Source organism: Thalassophryne amazonica, chromosome 11, assembly GCF_902500255.1.
Source record: "Thalassophryne amazonica chromosome 11, fThaAma1.1, whole genome shotgun sequence".
NCBI classification, from domain to species: Eukaryota; Metazoa; Chordata; class Actinopteri; order Batrachoidiformes; family Batrachoididae; genus Thalassophryne; species Thalassophryne amazonica.
The window spans coordinates 71,426,069-71,445,980 of NC_047113.1; the positions used below are offsets into that span (position 1 = coordinate 71,426,069).

Here is a 19,912-nt window from a genome sequence, read left to right on the forward strand (position 1 = left end):
GTAACAAAAAGATGAATGGTATAAGTATATTCCCTTGTAACATTTTAGCAAAGCTGGGACTGACCTTAGTAGCATGGTAGCTAACCTAAATTGATTGGTACAACTGCCGACAAGCTTGCTACCCTTGTTAGTTAGCATGCAACTAGCATGGAAACCAGCTTGTTGAGCTCATTTGCAAGCAAAGTACATTCTGTCAGGTGTTCACTAGTTAACATATCATTACCTGGTTAGTAATCATATTGTGCACAACCCTGGAGCACCTGTTTGTGACGATATACATATTAAGTAACTTCATACTGTTGGTATCTTAAAATGAAATTATGTGTGGAACCTGATCCTTTTTTTTAAAGCACCACAGCCCTTTGTGATATTTGGCCACGGTAAAGCCATTCATCGGATGGATCTTGATGGCAAGAACCAGCAGAGACTTGTGGCTGGGGTGGGAAGCTCAATCCTGCTGGACTTCCACTTCCAAGAAGAGAGAATTTACTGGGCTGACACACATACGGGGATAATCTACAAAACATCTGTGAGAGCAGCACTGAGACAGGTACTGTATTACGGAACTACTCCAAATTGTAAACTGAGTACCTGGAAGGAGCTTATGTTTTATTAATACAGTTTATATCTGTTTGTTTTTCAGAAACTGCATTCGTCTGACAAACATATCTCAGGCCTTGCTGTTGACTGGATTTGGAACACTGTATACTGGACGAGTGACGCAAAGGGAAAGATCAGGCGAATGGATTTAAATGGAAAAAATGAAAGAATTCTGTTAAGACACTTAACCCAACCACGTTTAATTGCCATTGATCCCAACAGCAGGTAACTTCCAACTTTGCCGTTAATTGGGCCCCGTTTATGTGCCATGTTGAACGTTTGTGAGTGGATCCTGAGATTTCAATTTGCAAAGTTGTTTGTATGCTTGCTTGCTTTATGTGTGTTTTGGATAAAAATGTGTACAATTATAGGTTAATGTTCATGTAGGTGTTTGTCTTTTTTTTTTTTTCTGTAAGCGTATGAGTTGCACGTTTGCCAAACTGAAGATCCTGTTTCAGGGCAAAACCATGACCCATTCTTTATAAACACCTGGAGTTGTCTCAGGAAGCATGTCTGGTGTTAAACTTGTGCCAAAATCAAAACAGATCCACACTGGACTTCCTTCAATTAAAAATACAACAACAAAAAAATCACTGTAATTTTCATTCTTATTAAACTGTTAAAATCAGTGACGTATGCTGAAGCAGCTAATATGACACTTGAAATATCTTTACCAGATATTTCAATTTGGATGGTGTTGATGGTGGCTGAGGCATTAAGAAATGTCAAAGATATAATCAACTAGCTGTCAAAGATGCAATCAACCAGAAATTCCCATTTTATGGTACTTGCATATGGTATAATGTCCATGTGTAAGTGCTGCACCATATTACCTAATGACAAGTCTACACAGAACACTACAAGTACTTTATGGAAGTCCTTTCAAAAATCAAAACTATTTTGCAGGTTTCTCTTTTGGCTGTCTGGTGGAACAAGACCAAGCATCCAAAGATCGGATTTGAATGGACATAGGCGAATTACGCTAATTAAGGTAGCGGAAGAACTGAAAGCACTGACTGTTGACCGGAAGGATAAACGACTGTTCTGGATTCAGTTTGGTCTGCAAGGAGAAAGTGCTATTGTCTCGTGTGACTACAATGGGAACATCCTGCACATAATAGATCAGCAACTTCGGTGAGCTTGAAAACAAGTGGTTACATTTTAGAGTAGATTTGGATCTTGACCTTTTCCTCCACCATTATGAAAAAGTCAAAATAATTGATATGGGCATCGGTCAACGAATGCATGTTACAAATCACCGTTTGAGTCTCTGTTTCTACTTGACCTAGGCAGCATCTCCCCATAATCTCAAAGTGCTGACTCACACCTTCCATTAGCATTCAGTGCCTACATTTTGAGGAACAGGATTTATGTGTTAAAAAAACATACTTGCATACTTGGGATGGTTGAGGACATGAGCAAAGAGAGCACCTTGAAGTGATTCACAAAGGATTTATTCATTCACACGTCTTAAACCTGGTAGCATCACACAACATGATGCAAACAGGCTAATGTCACCATTAAAACATATTACATACATTAAAACACACAACGTGACACTAACGAGCTAATGTTAGCAAGAAACCCCGCTAGCTTTTAAACAGTAATTCAATCAATCAATCAATTTTTTTATATAGCGCCAAATCACAACAAACAGTTGCCCCAAGGCGCTTTATATTGTAAGGCAAGGCCATACAATAATTATGTAAAACCCCAACGGTCAAAACGACCCCCTGTGAGCAAGCACTTGGCTACAGTGGGAAGGAAAAACTCCCTTTTAACAGGAAGAAACCTCCAGCAGAACCAGGCTCAGGGAGGGGCAGTCTTCTGCTGGGACTGGTTGGGGCTGAGGGAGAGAACCAAGAAAAAGACATGCTGTGGAGGGGAGCAGAGATCGATCACTAATGATTAAATGCAGAGTGGTGCATACAGAGCAAAAAGAGAAAGAAACAGTGCATCATGGGAACCCCCCAGCAGTCTACGTCTATAGCAGCATAACTAAGGGATGGTTCAGGGTCACCTGATCCAGCCCTAACTATAAGCTTTAGCAAAAAGGACAGTTTTAAGCCTAATCTTAAAAGTAGAGAGGGCGTCTGTCTCCCTGATCTGAATTGGGAGCTGGTTCCACAGGAGAGGAGCCTGAAAGCTGAAGGCTCTGCCTCCCATTCTACTCTTACAAACCCTAGGAACTACAAGTAAGCCTGCAGTCTGAGAGCGAAGCGCTCTATTGGGGTGATATGGTACTACGAGGTCCCTAAGATAAGATGGGACCTGATTATTCAAAACCTTATAAGTAAGAAGAAGAATTTTAAATTCTATTCTAGAATTAACAGGAAGCCAATGAAGAGAGGCCAATATGGGTGAGATATGCTCTCTCCTTCTAGTCCCCGTCAGTACTCTAGCTGCAGCATTTTGAATTAACTGAAGGCTTTTTAGGGAACTTTTAGGACAACCTGATAATAATGAATTACAATAGTCCAGCCTAGAGGAAATAAATGCATGAATTAGTTTTTCAGCATCACTCTGAGACAAGACCTTTCTGATTTTAGAGATATTGCGTAAATGCAAAAAAGCAGTCCTACATATTTGTTTAATATGCGCTTTGAATGACATATCCTGATCAAAAATGACTCCAAGATTTCTCACAGTATTACTAGAGGTCAGGGTAATGCCATCCAGAGTAAGGATCTGGTTAGACACCATGTTTCTAAGATTTGTGGGGCCAAGTACAATAACTTCAGTTTTATCTGAGTTTAAAAGCAGGAAATTAGAGGTCATCCATGTCTTTATGTCTGTAAGACAATCCTGCAGTTTAGCTAATTGGTGTGTGTCCTCTGGCTTCATGGATAGATAAAGCTGGGTATCATCTGCGTAACAATGAAAATTTAAGCAATACCGTCTAATAATACTGCCTAAGGGAAGCATGTATAAAGTAAATAAAATTGGTCCTAGCACAGAACCTTGTGGAACTCCATAATTAACTTTAGTCTGTGAAGAAGATTCCCCATTTACATGAACAAATTGTAATCTATTAGACAAATATGATTCAAACCACCGCAGCGCAGTGCCTTTAATACCTATGGCATGCTCTAATCTCTGTAATAAAATTTTATGGTCAACAGTATCAAAAGCAGCACTGAGGTCTAACAGAACAAGCACAGAGATGAGTCCACTGTCCGAGGCCATAAGAAGATCATTTGTAACCTTCACTAATGCTGTTTCTGTACTATGATGAATTCTAAAACCTGACTGAAACTCTTCAAATAGACCATTCCTCTGCAGATGATCAGTTAGCTGTTTTACAACTACCCTTTCAAGAATTTTTGAGAGAAAAGGAAGGTTGGAGATTGGCCTATAATTAGCTAAGATAGCTGGGTCAAGTGATGGCTTTTTAAGTAATGGTTTAATTACTGCCACCTTAAAAGCCTGTGGTACATAGCCAACTAACAAAGATAGATTGATCATATTTAAGATCGAAGCATTAAATAATGGTAGGGCTTCCTTGAGCAGCCTGGTAGGAATGGGGTCTAATAAACATGTTGATGGTTTGGATGAAGTAACTAATGAGAATAACTCAGACAGAACAATCGGAGAGAAAGAGTCTAACCAAATACCGGCATCACTGAAAGCAGCCAAAGATAACGATACGTCTTTGGGATGGTTATGAGTAATTTTTTCTCTAATAGTTAAAATTTTGTTAGCAAAGAAAGTCATGAAGTCATTACTAGTTAAAGTTAATGGAATACTCAGCTCAATAGAGCTCTGACTCTTTGTCAGCCTGGCTACAGTGCTGAAAAGAAACCTGGGGTTGTTCTTATTTTCTTCAATTAGTGATGAGTAGAAAGATGTCCTAGCTTTACGGAGGGCTTTTTTATAGAGCAACAGACTCTTTTTCCAGGCTAAGTGAAGATCTTCTAAATTAGTGAGACGCCATTTCCTCTCCAACTTACGGGTTATCTGCTTTAAGCTACGAGTTTGTGAGTTATACCACGGAGTCAGACACTTCTGATTTAAAGCTCTCTTTTTCAGAGGAGCTACAGCATCCAAAGTTGTCTTCAATGAGGATGTAAAACTATTGACGAGATACTCTATCTCCCTTACAGAGTTTAGGTAGCTACTCTGCACTGTGTTGGTATATGGCATTAGAGAACATAAAGAAGGAATCATATCCTTAAACCTAGTTACAGTGCTTTCTGAAAGACTTCTAGTGTAATGAAACTTATTCCCCACTGCTGGGTAGTCCATCAGAGTAAATGTAAATGTTATTAAGAAATGATCAGACAGAAGGAAGTTTTCAGGGAATACTGTTAAGTCTTCTATTTCCATACCATAAGTCAGAACAAGATCTAAGATATGATTAAAGTGGTGGGTGGACTCATTTACTTTTTGAGCAAAGCCAATAGAGTCTAATAATAGATTAAATGCAGTGTTGAGGCTGTCATTCTCAGCATCTGTGTGGATGTTAAAATCGCCCACTATAATTATCTTATCTGAGCTAAGCACTAAGTCAGACAAAAGGTCTGAAAATTCACAGAGAAACTCACAGTAACGACCAGGTGGACGATAGATAATAACAAATAAAACTGGTTTTTGGGACTTCCAATTTGGATGGACAAGACTAAGAGACAAGCTTTCAAATGAATTAAAGCTCTGTCTGTGTTTTGGATTAATTAATAAGCTGGAATGGAAGATTGCTGCTAATCCTCCACCCCGGCCCGTGCTACGAGCATTCTGACAGTTAGTGTGACTCGGGGGTGTTGACTCATTTAAACTAACATATTCATCCTGCTGTAACCAGGTTTCTGTTAGGCAGAATAAATCAATATGTTGATCAATTATTATATAATTTACCAACAGGGACTTAGAAGAGAGAGACCTAATGTTTAATAGACCACATTTAACTGTTTTAGTCTGTGGTGCAGTTGAAGGTGCTATATTATTTTTTCTTTTTGAATTTTTATGCTTAAATAGATTTTTGCTGGTTATTGGTAGTCTGGGAGCAGGCACCGTCTCTACGGGGATGGGGTAATGAGGGGATGGCAGGGGGAGAGAAGCTGCAGAGAGGTGTGTAAGACTACAACTCTGCTTCCTGGTCCCAACCCTGGATAGTCACGGTTTGGAGGATTTAAGAAAATTGGCCAGATTTCTAGAAATGAGAGCTGCTCCATCCAAAGTGGGATGGATGCCGTCTCTCCTAACAAGACCAGGTTTTCCCCAGAAGCTTTGCCAATTATCTATGAAGCCCACCTCATTTTTTGGACACCACTCAGACAGCCAGCAATTCAAGGAGAACATGCGGCTAAACATGTCACTCCCGGTCCGATTGGGGAGGGGCCCAGAGAAAACTACAGAGTCCGACATTGTTTTTGCAAAGTTACACACCGATTTAATGTTAATTTTAGTGACCTCCGATTGGCGTAACCGGGTGTCATTACTGCCGACGTGAATTACAATCTTACCAAATTTACGCTTAGCCTTAGCCAGCAGTTTCAAATTTCCTTCAATGTCGCCTGCTCTGGCCCCCGGAAGACAATTGACTATGGTTGCTGGTGTCGCTAACTTCACATTTCTCAAAACAGAGTCGCCAATAACCAGAGTTTGATCCTCGGCGGGTGTGTCGTCGAGTGGGAAAAAACGGTTAGAGATGTGAACGGGTTGGCGGTGTACACAGGGCTTCTGTTTAGGGCTACGCTTCCTCCTCACAGTCACCCAGTCGGCCTGCTTTCCCGGCTGCTCGGGATCTGCCAGGGGGGAACTAACGGCGGCTAAGCTACCTTGGTCCGCACCGACTACAGGGGCCTGGCTAGCTGTAGAATTTTCCATGGTGCGGAGCCGAGTCTCCAATTCGCCCAGCCTGGCCTCCAAAGCTACGAATAAGCTACACTTATTACAAGTACCATTACTGCTAAAGGAGGCCGAGGAATAACTAAACATTTCACACCCAGAGCAGAAAAGTGCGGGAGAGACAGGAGAAGCCGCCATGCTAAATCGGCTAAGAGCTAGTAGCTATGCTAAGCTAGCAGATTCCTAAAAACACGCAAAGTGAATAATGTGTAAATAATTTAGAGGTGATTCAGCAGAAGGAGTGCTTTAGTTAAGGCACGTAAAGATTACACTGGGAAACAAATCGTAATCTAGATAACTAGATCAATCTAACTGCGCAGATTAAACAGCTAACAGATACAGAAAAACACCGCTGTGCTCCGGAACAGGAAGTGATACAATACCGCAGTGAGAGCCAACCACCAGTAGAGGCAAGCCTAAATTCACAATGAATTTAATTATTCACGTGTCTTAAACTCACAAGCATCCCATAACACAATGCTAACAGGCTAATGTCAGCATAAATACATGATACAGTAACACAACATAAAGCTAACAGGTTGTTAGCAAGAAAACCCACTAGCATCACATAACAAGATGCTAATGGGCTAACATTAGCACGAGCTGAGCCACCAATTTAAGCAAAAGTGTTTATAATGCACTTAAAAAACATACTTAAAGTTAGAATTTTGCTTTAAAAATCTTACTGCACATAGTCAGGTAATTTACATGTTGCCTGAAGAAAACCACAATTCAGTTTTATGTGGATTTTGTCTTTTTTGATAGACTGCCTAACAGACATACAGAGATCGAGTTATAGAGAATTATGTGTAGATTCATTTCCATTTAATATCCATATGTTATTTCATATTAACATGATGCATCCCCTTTACCAAAAATTATTTCAATAAGCATTTCCTCTCTCCCTCTCTTTATTTTTTGGTTAGGTCTGAGTCATTGGCAGTGTCAGTTTTTCTGGACCAGTTATATTACACGGACACTACATCTCGGGCTGTCAAACAAGTCAACAAGTACATGGGTGGAGAACCAAAGAATGTCAACTTAAAACAATTGGCTAAACCCCCAGTTGGCATCATGGTGGTACATCTGCTCAACCAACCCACAGCAGAATCCCTGTCACCATTTTCAGGTTACAGTCAAACTCGACTGGATACATACGTACAAAGTCCTCTGTGATGCATCTACGCATCATTGCATATATTAAAAAAAAAAACACTCTAAAACAATACTTTCAAATGCATTTCTTCATGTTATAATTTTTCAAACAGGTTGTGACGAAGAGAGCGGCAAATGTGTAAATGTTTGCTCCAACGTTGCTGAACGAGGAGTCTGCCAGTGTACTGAAGGCTTTGTTCTCAATAAGCAAGGCAGCTATTGTGAAGGTTGGTATGCATGCTGCTGCTATCAATCAATAAAAAAAATTAAAAAAAATCAAGGAATGTGCATGCAGCAAAAACAAAGCACATCGGACATCTGGCTGCAGTCTGATTCAACTTATTCAAGAAAAACAACAAAAAAGCTTTTTTTTTGGCTTTAAATAAATGGTATTTACCAAAATGCATAATAAATTTGCATGCACATGTTTTCTCATTGTGTGCCACAGATGTGAATGAATGTGCGCTTTGGAACCATGGATGCTCTCTTGGTTGCGAAAATGTTCCAGGCTCATATTTCTGTACCTGCCCCAAAGGTTATGCCCTCCTGCCCGACAAGAAGACGTGTCGAGGTAAAGTGGAAACAAACTATTGTGTAGCTCAATGGTGCAGGCTGCTTTTTCCATCTTAATGCTTTGATTTGCTAACTTAAGTGGGTTTAACTGAGCACACTTTAAAACTGCAATGTGTAGGATTTAGGGGCGATTGTTAGCAAAAATGTTAGCAGTCAGAAATCTGTTCACCGGCAACAATGATTCAATTTGTTCCCATAAGATTAGAATCAGCCTTTCATTTTTATATATGAGCGGGCCCCTCATGGTGTAAGTAATGCAATTTGCAACCTTACCACTAGGTGGCACTAAATCCAACACACTGCAGCTTTCAGTGAATTAAATAAGCATATAAGTGTAGGAATGATTAAAAACAATCAATGCATAAGTCTTCCTTTACAGTGGGCTGTAAAGATGTGGTTGGACTATTGCAACTCAACTACCCCATAGGTTGAGACTGCATGCCCCATGCAACACAATTTGGTGGGAGCACAATGGTGCTTTGGGCCTCCATGATGGTCCATAGCAAGGCTGCACATCAACATTTTATGAATCTGCAGAAGAAGAGCTGATTTGAAGTTATACAGCTTCATGTTGAAGTGGTATAGAGGAGAATTTTCTTTCACCAAAACATCATATGTCGGCTTGTATCTCAGATGTACCTTCTGGCAAATTGCAGATGACCTTTCAGGTCTTTTTTTTTTTTTTTTAAGAAAATCCTCCCCTATACCACTTCATCATGTAGCTGTGTAACTAGTGACACAAAATGCAAAACATGCACTATGCTGTCTGTCTACACACAGATTTATCATAGTGTGCCATATTGTTTGTATTTATTTGTAATTAATGTAAATAAAGTCCAATATATTTTCAGTGACTTGGAAATGTTCATGTATCCATCTCCTGAGTTGTCTGAACAAAACTGGTAATAAAAATGATTATTTACAGGTATTATACCAAAGTGTTCTATTATTTATGCAACCCATTATCTTGGCTTTTATATTTTTAATGAATTTATATCAAGTGGTAGAAATGTGCATTCAGTTTGAGTTTAAAGATAAGTTTAGAATTTTTTTTCCATTATTTGTATTTGAAATGGCATAAAGTAAATGTGCAAATTACCAAATGTTCCAATACTTCTGGAGGACACTAACTGTAAATCTGCCTTGAGCAGGCTTCACTTAAAATGTGAACAAAGAGACAAGTGAGGGGAGCCACCAATAGACTCGAGCAGAGATTTAATCAGTTTTCTTGCATGGATATAATTATTTGTGCAACTCCACCATGAAGCCGTGACTGCAGATGCAACAATAAAAGTTACAGTATGCCCTGTCTCTCCAATCACAGCCATAGAAGCTTATAAATTCTTCCTTTGCTATACCTCCCGCCCTTCATGAAAATGGAGTTTTTTTTATTTCACCTCCATTTTGACGGAGTCCAGATCCCAAAATCGGGTCGCTGTCCAAATATTTATGGACCTGGTCTACCTTTGTTTGCCTTGTTGCCTTTTTCTGCCACCAGTTATTAATGTTGTAACATTAAACATACTTTGGGTGCACATTCTAGCCTCTCCTCTTGAACCTCGCAGCTTTATTCACGAAGCCAAGTGAATGGGAAACGTTCACAGACACAAAGGCATTAGATGCCGTGATGAGATTTGCAAGAGGGAACATATGGGGTCAGCAGCTTTGTCTCTCTAAGCCGTTTATCAGTTTGCCAAGGGCCAAAGGAAAACAAGCACACAGCCAAGTTAACGGACAAACAATGGAGGCAACACACAGGGTCTGAAAAAACGCTTTCTACTTCAACAAAGGGATACGTTACTCAGCAAACATACATTCAAATAGGTTTAATCTCAATATATTAACCATGATATAGAATTTTCATCATGCTGTTTTGTTTTGTTTACTCTATCATTTATTATGTGCTACATATTGACAAATTTTATTGTTGTTATTGATCATTAATGTTGTTAATTGTCTACTACAATAAAACAGATTTTTAACATCATAAAATGGTGCCAAAAGTCTATCTTAAATACGTCACACAGAACAGGAACATGTACTGTAAGTACTTCATATGCATGTTCTGCTCCTGCATGTTGGAGTCACATTCACATATATGGCATCATCTCTACACAGCTGACCTTTGACTGCACTCCATCACAATTTTATCTATTTTTTATAGGATTAGGCCCAACATTCTGAAGGGATTTGACCCCAGCAGGGGTTAAGAAGCTTGTTGTCTCTCTGGCTCCCTGATGGGCCCCAAAATAACCTGGTAAAATCTTGACGGTAACACCTTCATTCATTTAAGACAAAACTAACTGTGCAATAAAATACATAAACGCTTTGGGGTTCCTGTTGTTCTTTGTCATGTTTCAGTTGGTACCATGACAATTTATTTAATGACAATGAAATGACACAATGAAGACATGACTGAAGTAGAAATAATTCAGTTTTCATTCAAGGGGTTTAGCAAAAATACTGCATTAACCAGTAAGGCATTACAGCTTTTTTTTTTTTTTTTTATATGCAGTTGCTCCATTTTCAGATGCAAAATGTATGGTAATTGACAAATCTATTTCCAAAATACTATAAATCCATTTTCTTCATTTTGAGAATTTCTTTTTTTTTTCCCCTCAAAAAAATAAATTTAGATATTCCAGCAAGTTATGGTATAGAAATGTATGTTGTCACTTTTTAAACAAAGATAAAAACAAATTTCAATCCTGTTCATTTTTTTCCTGTGATTTTAATGGCCAAAAAGGACTTTTGTGGTCAAAATTATATTCATGTCAATCCGCATCCACACCTGAAATGGATATAGCTCATTTAGGAACCATCATTTAGGAAACTGGCATTCAAAAATAAACAGGATGCATCTCATTTTGAGTTACAAAATGTCAGTCTCAGTGGTGCAAAGTGGTAGGACACAATTGCAGGATTCAAACATACGTTTGACAGGATTTAATGACAGTTCGAGCAGGGTTTGTTCCACAAAAGGCTGGCCATTACAAGCAAAAGTATCTGAAACATTAGGCATAGAACAGAGTCCAAAACAGGCAGACTGGTCAAAAACACAGGTAGGCAAAACAGGACTAGACACTCAGAAGATACACACCTTGAAAGAGGCACAAGGCACAAGAATTTCATAACCAGGTGAGGGAAAAAGGTGCAGCTAATAAAAAGGGCGTGATTAGGGAGAAATGCAGGACAGATGTGGAGAAAGGATCTGGAATGGGACGTGGCAAGCAGGAGGGAGGACAGGAAGGAAACAACCAACGCCAAACACAAAAAAATATTTAAAAATGGTATTCATCATGTTTGGAAATAAACTGCACAATTGTAAACAGAAGCATTATTTTTTGATACTTTTCAGTCAATAACTGTATAAAGTCTGGAACCCAAGGACATCACCAAATATCGACTTTCCTCCCTTGAGATTCTTTACTGCTGCCTCTTATTTGCTGTTTGCTGGATTTTCTTCCATCAGTTTTAACTTCAGGAAGTGAAACTAACCCTTTGTTGTGTTGAGGTCAGGTGACTGACTGGTCATTCAATTGATGAATGTTCAATTTTTTTGCCTTCACAAGCTCTTGTGCTGCTTTGGATGCATTTTTTGAGTCATTATCCATCTGCATGGTGGAGCTCTGTCCTGTCAGATTGGTAGCATTTGTCTGAATCTGAGAAGAAAGGATCGACTAATAAACCTCAGAATTCATGATGCTACTTCCATCAGCAGTCACATCATCAATAAACAGGGCTGTGAAATGAAAACTGTGAAATCCGAGGAAAATTTGCAGGGGGTCCTAGGGCCCTGTCTAGGGCCCTGTGGGGCCCCAGAATTAAATTTTTATCTAATGATACTTTTTCAGCATCTCCTGGAAGAACAAATCTCAAAATTAGTGGATATTTAAATTATCCTACATTCAACCTTTTATTTGACCTGTCAATGATGATGCTGAAATAACAGACTATGACGTGGAAGTTAAATAAATTAATTCAGTCAGTCAGTTGAAGTAGGACCTGGAATGATTTTCCTTTTAATTGTAAACCAAATTATGCATTAACTCAGAACAATTAGACTACAAGAAATTATGAAGACTGAAAAGACTGTTACAGCATTTCAAATACCACAGCTAAAGCTTGTAGAATATTTGGAAAATCATGGTAAAATATTAATAACATACCTTATAGTAAAATGTCACTCATATTCTTGTGTAAATTCATGCAGCCTAAATCCATTCAAAGCCACAATGTCTTTTTTACAATGAAAGAAAGTCTATATTAGTGAAAAAAGTCACATAATCTTGTCTAAAATCCTGTTTGAACAGCAGAATGTTTATTTTCCAAGGAGAGAAAGATTCTTACCGTGTTTCCTGAGAGAGCACAGTTCACTTTTCCCATTTCTTTTATGTTTCAGGTGTGTTGATGAAGCCAGCGACAATTCCACGGATTCTTGTCCTGATAAGACTTTTTCAAACCGTCTTTCTCGCCATCTTCTCTCTGTGTGATGTTGGTCCATGACACAGACATGCTGCACAAATCTTCTTTTAAAAACTTGAAAGCTCTAAAAGTTTGGGATGTCCACATGCTAAGTTTAACTTAAGCGTCGCACAGGAGCCACACAGCGTCACCGCAGCAACCAACCAGTCCTGCTTTACGACAACTGTCGTAATAGCTACGCTTTGAGTGGCATTTTTCCTCCACGAAACTCAGCGGATCCGAGGAAACTGATTTGTATCTGTAACACACAGATCAGTGTCCACGGACTTATAAAACTTACACGATGTCGTAAACAAAGAGAACGCTTTGCGATAAGCATTTTAAAAACTCAGTGATGTTCATGATTAAGGAGTACATCACGGACACCCCACCCCCCTCCCCATGATGAAATCCGCGGAATCCCGCGGAATTTTCACAGCACTGATAAACACCAGTGATCCACTGGCAGTCACGCATGTCCATACCATCACACTGCCTCCGTAATGTTTGACAGCTGACAGGGTACACTTCAGATCATAAGCTCTTTGTTTCTTTCTTCTGCTTCCAACATTCTGTTAAAAGTTCATCTTGGGTTTCATCTGCCCAAAAAAATCTTATTCCAAAACTGAGCAGGTGTTTTTAGATGTTTTCTGGCCTTAACCCTAACCCTTGAGGTAAACTTATCTGTATTTGCATTCATGAAGCGGTCTTGAGATTGTAGACAATAACACTGTGAAATAACCATATGCAATAATATGTCCAGAAATCATGTGCAATATTAATCTGTCTACAAATCATGTGCAATAACAACTTGTTTACAAATTACAGCACTAGTGTCACCTTATCACATCTTAACTCCACATATTGTAAATAAGATGCTCCTTTTTTTTTTTTTTTTAACTCCAGTCATGTTTATATATGAATGAATGAATTAATTAATTTATTTGGCACACAAACTCAACAGTAACAAAAAACTGATACACAAGACAATTCCACAGTGACATGTGTGACCAAAAGGGGGTGAGCAGAAGCAAAGCTTATAAACGCCCACCCCTTATATACATGCAAACATACATATATACTCATTACCAACCCCCAGAGCAAGCACACAGGCGACAGTGGTAAGGAAAAACTCCCTCCGATGTACTGAGGAAGAAACCTCAAGCAGACCAGACTCTAAGGGGTGACCCTCTGCTTGGGCCATGCTACAAACACATTTAAGACAACACAAACTCAAGTCCAGTCATCATAAACATTTCTAGTGTAGATACATACATATATAAGATAGAAAAACAAAGTGCACACAACTACACAATGATCAACAAAACACCCTAAACCTCAACACCCTTCCTCCTCCTTATACCTAGAAAAAAAACCATGTATCTATACCGCTGCTTAAACTGGTTCATGCTTGGACATTGCTTGAGCTCCACCCTCAATCTGTTCCACATCCTCACTCCACAAACAGAAAAAAAAACCTTTTAATGCTGTAAGTGCTCACTGATGTTTTAAATTAAATTCCCCCCTCAGATTATAATCCCCTACTCTATTAAAGAACATCCATCCATCCATCCATTTTCTTCCGCTTTATCCGGAGTCAGGTCGCGGGGGCAGCAGCTCAAGCAAAGCCGCCAAGACCTCCCGATCCACACACACCTCACTCAGCTCCTCCGGGGGAACCCCAAGGCGTTCCCAAGCCAGCCGAGAGATGTAATCCCTCCAGCATGTCCTGAGTCTTCCCCGTGGCCTCCTCCCAGTGGGACGTGCCGGGAACACCTCTCCAGCAAGGCGTCCAGGGGGCATCCGGAAAAGATGCCCGAGCCACCTCAACTGACTCCTTTCGACGTGGAGGAGCAGCGGCTCGACTCCGAGCTCCTCCCGAGTGACCGAGCTCCTCACCCTATCTCTAAGGGACACCCTGCAGAGGAAACTCATCTCGGCTGCTTGTACTCACGATCTTGTTCTTTCGGTCATGACCCAAATCTCATGACCATAGGTGAGGATCGGAACGTAGATCGATCGGTAAATCGAAAGCTTTGCCCCCCTACTCAGCTCTCTCTTCACCACGACAGTCCAATACAGCGACCACATCACTGTAGATGCTGCACCGATCCATCTATCGATCTCACGCTCCATCCGTCCCTCACTCATGAACAAGACCCCGAGATACTTAAACTCCTCCACTTGGGGCAAGGAAACTCCACCGACCTGAAGAGGGCAAAGCACCTTTATCCGGTCAAGAACCATGGCCTCGGATTTGGAGGTGCTGATTTTCATCCCGGACGCTTCACACTCGGCTGCAAACCGCCCCAGTGCACGCTGAAGGTCCTGATTTGACAAAGCCAACAGAACCACATCATCCGCAAACAGCAGAGACGAGATTCTGTGGTTCCCAAACCAGACCCCCTCTATACCCTGGCTGCGCCTAGAAATTCTGTCCATAAAAATAATGAATAGAACCGGTGACAAAGCGTAGCCCTGGCGGAGGCCAACGTGCACTGGAAACAGGATTGACTTACTACCGGCAATGCGAACCAAGCTCCTGCTGCGGTCGTACAGGGACCGGATAGCCCTTAGCAAAGGACCCCGGACCCCATACTCCTGGAGCACTCCCCACAGGGTGCCACGAGGGACACGGTCGAACGCCTTCTCCAGATCCACAAAACACATGTGGACTGGTTGGGCGAACTCCCATGAACCCTCGAGCACCCGATGGAGCGTGTAGAGCTGGTCCAGTGTGCCGTGACCAGGACGAAAACCACACTGCTCCTCCTGAATCCGAGGTTCGACCATTGGTCGAATTCTCCTCTCCAGTACTCTGGAATAGACCTTACCGGGGAGGCTGAGGAGTGTGATCCCCCTATAGTTGGAACACACCCTCCGGTCCCCCTTCTTAAACAGAGGGACCACCACCCTGGTCTGCCAATCCAGAGGCACTGTCCCCGATTGCCACGCGATGTTGCAGAGGCATATCAGCCAAGACACCCCCACAACATCCAGAGACTTAAGGTACTCAGGACGGATTTCATCCACCCCAGGGGCCTTGCCACCGAGGAGCTTTCTCACCACCTCGGTGACTTCGGCCTGGGTAATGGATGAGTCCGCGTCTGAGCCCCCAGTCTCTGCTTCCTCTTCGGAAGACGTGACGACGGGATTGAGGAGATCCTCGAAGTACTCCTTCCACCGCCTGACAACATCCCAAGTCAGGGTCAACATCTCCCCACCCGCACCGTAAACAGTGCTGGTGGAGAGCTGCTTCCGCCTCCTGAGGCGTCGGACGGCTTGCCAGAATCTCTTCGAGGCCAACCGATAGTCCTCCTCCATAGTTTTTGCCTCTGCGACCGCACGGGCTGCGGCACGCTTGGCCTGCCGGTAACTGTCAGCTGCCTCTGGGGTCCCACCTACCAACAAAGATAAGTAGGACTCCTTCAGCTTGACGGCATCCCTTACTTCCGGTGTCCACCACCGGGTTCGGGGATTGCCGCCGCAACAGGCACCAGAGACCTTGCGACCACAGCTACGAGCAGCCGCATCAACAATGGAGGTGGAGAACATGGTCCACTCGGACCCCATGTCTCCAACCTCCCCCGGGATCTGGGAGAAGCTCTCCCGGAGGTGGGAGTTGAAGGCCTCGCTGACAGAGGGTTCCGCCAGTCGTTCCCAGCAGACCCTCACGATACGTTTGGGCCTGCCAGGTCTGACCGGCTTCCTACCCTCCCAGCGGATCCAACTCACCACCAGGTGGTGATCAGTCGACAGCTCTGCCCCTCTCTTCACTCGAGTGTCCGAGACACGTGGCCGAAGGTCAGATGATACGACTACAAAGTCGATCATCGACCTCTGGCTCAGGGTGTCCTGGTGCCACGTGCACTTATGGACACCACCCTTGTGCTCGAACATGGTGTTCGTGATGGACAAACTGTGACTAGCACAGAAGTCCAACAACTGAACACCACTCGGGTTCAGATCGGGGAGGCCGTGCTTCCTGATCACCCCCCTCCAGGTCTCACTGTCGCCGCCCACGTGGGCATTGAAATCCCCCAGGAGAACAATGGAGTCCCCAGTTGGAGCGCTATCTAGTACCCCTCCCAGGGACTCCAGGAAGGTCGGGTACTCTGCACTGCTGCTCGGCCCGTAGGCCGAGACAACGGTGAGAGACCTGTCCCCGACCCGAAGGCGTAGGGACGCGACCCTCTCATTCACCGGAGTGAACTCCAACACTTGGCGACTGAGCTGGGGAGCAATAAGCAATGCGACCCCAGCTCTCCGCCTCTCCCTGTGGGCGACGCCAGAAAAATGAAGCATCCAGCCCCTCTCCAGGAGTTGGGTACCAGAGCCCAAGCTGTGCGTGGAGGTGAGCCCGACTATCTCTAGTCGGTATCTCTCAACCTCCCGCACAAGCTCAGGCTCCTTCCCCCCTAGCGAGGTGACATTCCACGTCCCAACATCCAGGGGCTGTGAGCATGGACCGGGCCGTGGTGTCTATCCCCAGTCTTATACAGCGGTACAACTTTGGCTATTTTCATTTCATTGGGAAATTTACCGGTTTGAAATGACAAATTACAAATACATGTTAATGGTTCTGAAATCCCTTCAATGACCTGTTTTACAACTATCATGTCAATTTCATTTAAATCAGTAGATGTTTTGTATTTGCAATTGTTAACAATATCTATTATTTCTTTTTCTTCCACTGCTGTGAGGAACATTGAACATGGATTTCTCTCTATAAAATTATCATTCCAGTCCTCAGATAACAATGAATCAGGAATCTTTTCTGCCAAGTTTGGTCCAACATTTAAAAAAAAAAAATATTAAAGCCATTAACCACCTCATCCATATTCTCCTTTCTGATATTATCAATGAAATATTGAGGATAGCTCTGCTGTTTTGTACCATTTTTAATAATGCTATTTAATATATCCTATATTCCTTTGATATTATTTTTGTTATTATATAATATCTTACTATAGTATTCCTTCCTACATACCCTTATAATATTAGTTAACTTATTTTTATATTTCTTATATCTATTTTCTGCCTCCTTAGTCCTTAGTTTTATGAATTCTTTATATAGAGTATTTTTCTTTTTACATGCATTTTGTAATCCGTTCATCAACCATGGCCAATCTTTGATTTTTTGTTTTCTACCATATTGTTTTATTGGACAATTTTTTTTCATATAGTGATGTAAATATTTTTAAAAAGCTCCATATGCTCTATCAACATCACCTTCACTGTATACCTCTTCCCAGTGTTGCACCCGTAAATCATACTTCAGTGTATTCATCTTTTCCTCTGTTCGCTCTCGCCTGTATTTTAGTTTTTCCTCTGGCTGATTCCTCCAGTGATTTCGATTATAAACAATGAAAACTGTTAAGTGGTCACTGATGTCATTGATTAGTAATCCACTCACTGTATTGTTTTCAATATCATTGGTGAATATATTATTGATTAAGGTGGCACAATGGGATGTAATTCTACTTGGCCTCGTGATTTTTGGATATAAACTCATGCTGTACATTGTATTGATAAATTCATCTGTTATTTTATGTTTGTTTGGATTAAGCAGTTCAATATTTAATTCACCACAAATGAATGGTTTTTGAGAACATTTCTCCCATCCAATCAGTGAATGCTTCAATACTTGACCCTGGTGCTCTATATATACAGCTGACTATTACATTTTTATTTTTTCCTTCACATATTTCAATAGTTATACATTCTAATAAGTTATCAATCACAAATGTCATATTTTCTACTACTTTATAATCCATGTTCTTATTTACATACACAGCCACTCCTCCTCCACTCTTATTCTTTCTGTTTACACAGTTAAATTCATAGTCATCCAGTTCAAAATCCATTCCTTTATCTGCGTTGATCCATGTTTCTGATATAGCAATTATATTGAATGTTTTTTTTAAATTTACTTAAATATTCCTTGAACTTATTAAAGTTTGCATACAGACTTCTGCTGCTGAAATGAATTATTGATAATATATATATATATATATATATAATTTCTACCTCATTTTCCTATTTTATTGTATTGTTACAAGTATTATTATTATTGCTCATCTTTGCACATGCTGTTTGATGCACATTCTCTTCCACTCGCACTCATCTTGTGTGTTTTTTAAAAGCTGATGTAACATGTGAATTTCTCCACTGTGAGATTAATAAAGTCTTATCTTAGACTTTGACAGTGCCACGCAGACCACCATCAGAGTCTTCTTGACTTGGCTAGATGCTGCGAAGGTTTTTCTTCACTAAAGAAAACATTCTGCATTCATGCACTTTAGTTGTCTTCTGTGGTCTTCAAGAACTTTTGGTGTTGCTTAGCTTGTCATTGCATTCCTATTTCTTTTCTTTTTTTGAAGAATTTACTAAATTGTTGATTTGGCTACTCCAAAACTGTTTTATAAGGATCCCACCTGAATGAAATTATGGCCTCATTCCCTTGCATTAACACCAATTTGGACCTTATATTGACTGGTTCCAATGATCAGTCAAATTTAAATCAACACAGAGTCAACTGGAGATGTTTAATCTGCCATAAAATAAATAGGAACAGGCCACACCTGGCCATCAAACTACATGGCACAGGGGACAAATTTAAAGGTTTTGGGTATCTTTATGATCAGACAAATAATGTGGTATACTTTTCAATTTGATTGGAGCATTTTTTTTTTTTTTTTTTTTTTTTTTTTTTTTAGCTGACCCCCGGTGTAATCCTCCACGAACCCCTACTTGGCTTTAGCTACCATCCTGGGATGGCCACCATATCACTGTGTAGGCCATGGTATACATACTGAGGCTGGAATGTACAACCCCAATTCTAATGACGTTTTGACGTTGTGTGAAATGTAAATTAAAACAGAATACAATGATATGCAAATCCTCTTCAACCTATATTCAATTGAATACACCACAAAGACAAGATATTTAATGTTCAAACTGATAGACTTTTTGTTTTTGAGCAAATATTTGCTCATTTTGAAATAGATGCCTGTAACACATTTCAAAAAAGCTGGGACAGGGGCAACAAAAGACTGGGAAAGTTGATGAATGCTCAAAGGACACCTGTTTGGAACATTCCACAGGTGAACAGGTTAATCGGAAACAGGCGAGTGTCATGACTGGGTATAAAAGGACCATCCCCAAAAGGCTCAGCTGTTCACAAGCAAAGATGGGGCAAGGATCACCACTTTGTGAACAACTGCATGAAACAATAGTCCAACAGTTTAAGAACAATGTTTCTCAATGTTCTTAA

The 19,912-nt window shown here is 41.0% G+C and overlaps 1 protein-coding gene across 1 annotated transcript in view; it reads left to right on the forward strand.

Moving 5' to 3' along the window:
• Positions 1–358: 358 nt before the first annotated feature.
• Positions 359–19,912, forward strand: part of egf (epidermal growth factor) — a 54,293-nt gene continuing 34,739 nt past the window's right edge. The window contains exons 1-6 of the mRNA XM_034180957.1: positions 359–550; positions 644–825; positions 1,507–1,734; positions 7,371–7,573; positions 7,713–7,826; positions 8,048–8,170. Coding sequence (XP_034036848.1) covers positions 398–550; positions 644–825; positions 1,507–1,734; positions 7,371–7,573; positions 7,713–7,826; positions 8,048–8,170 — 1,003 coding nt within the window. The 5' untranslated portion in view covers positions 359–397. The remainder of the gene's footprint in view (positions 551–643; positions 826–1,506; positions 1,735–7,370; positions 7,574–7,712; positions 7,827–8,047; positions 8,171–19,912) is intronic.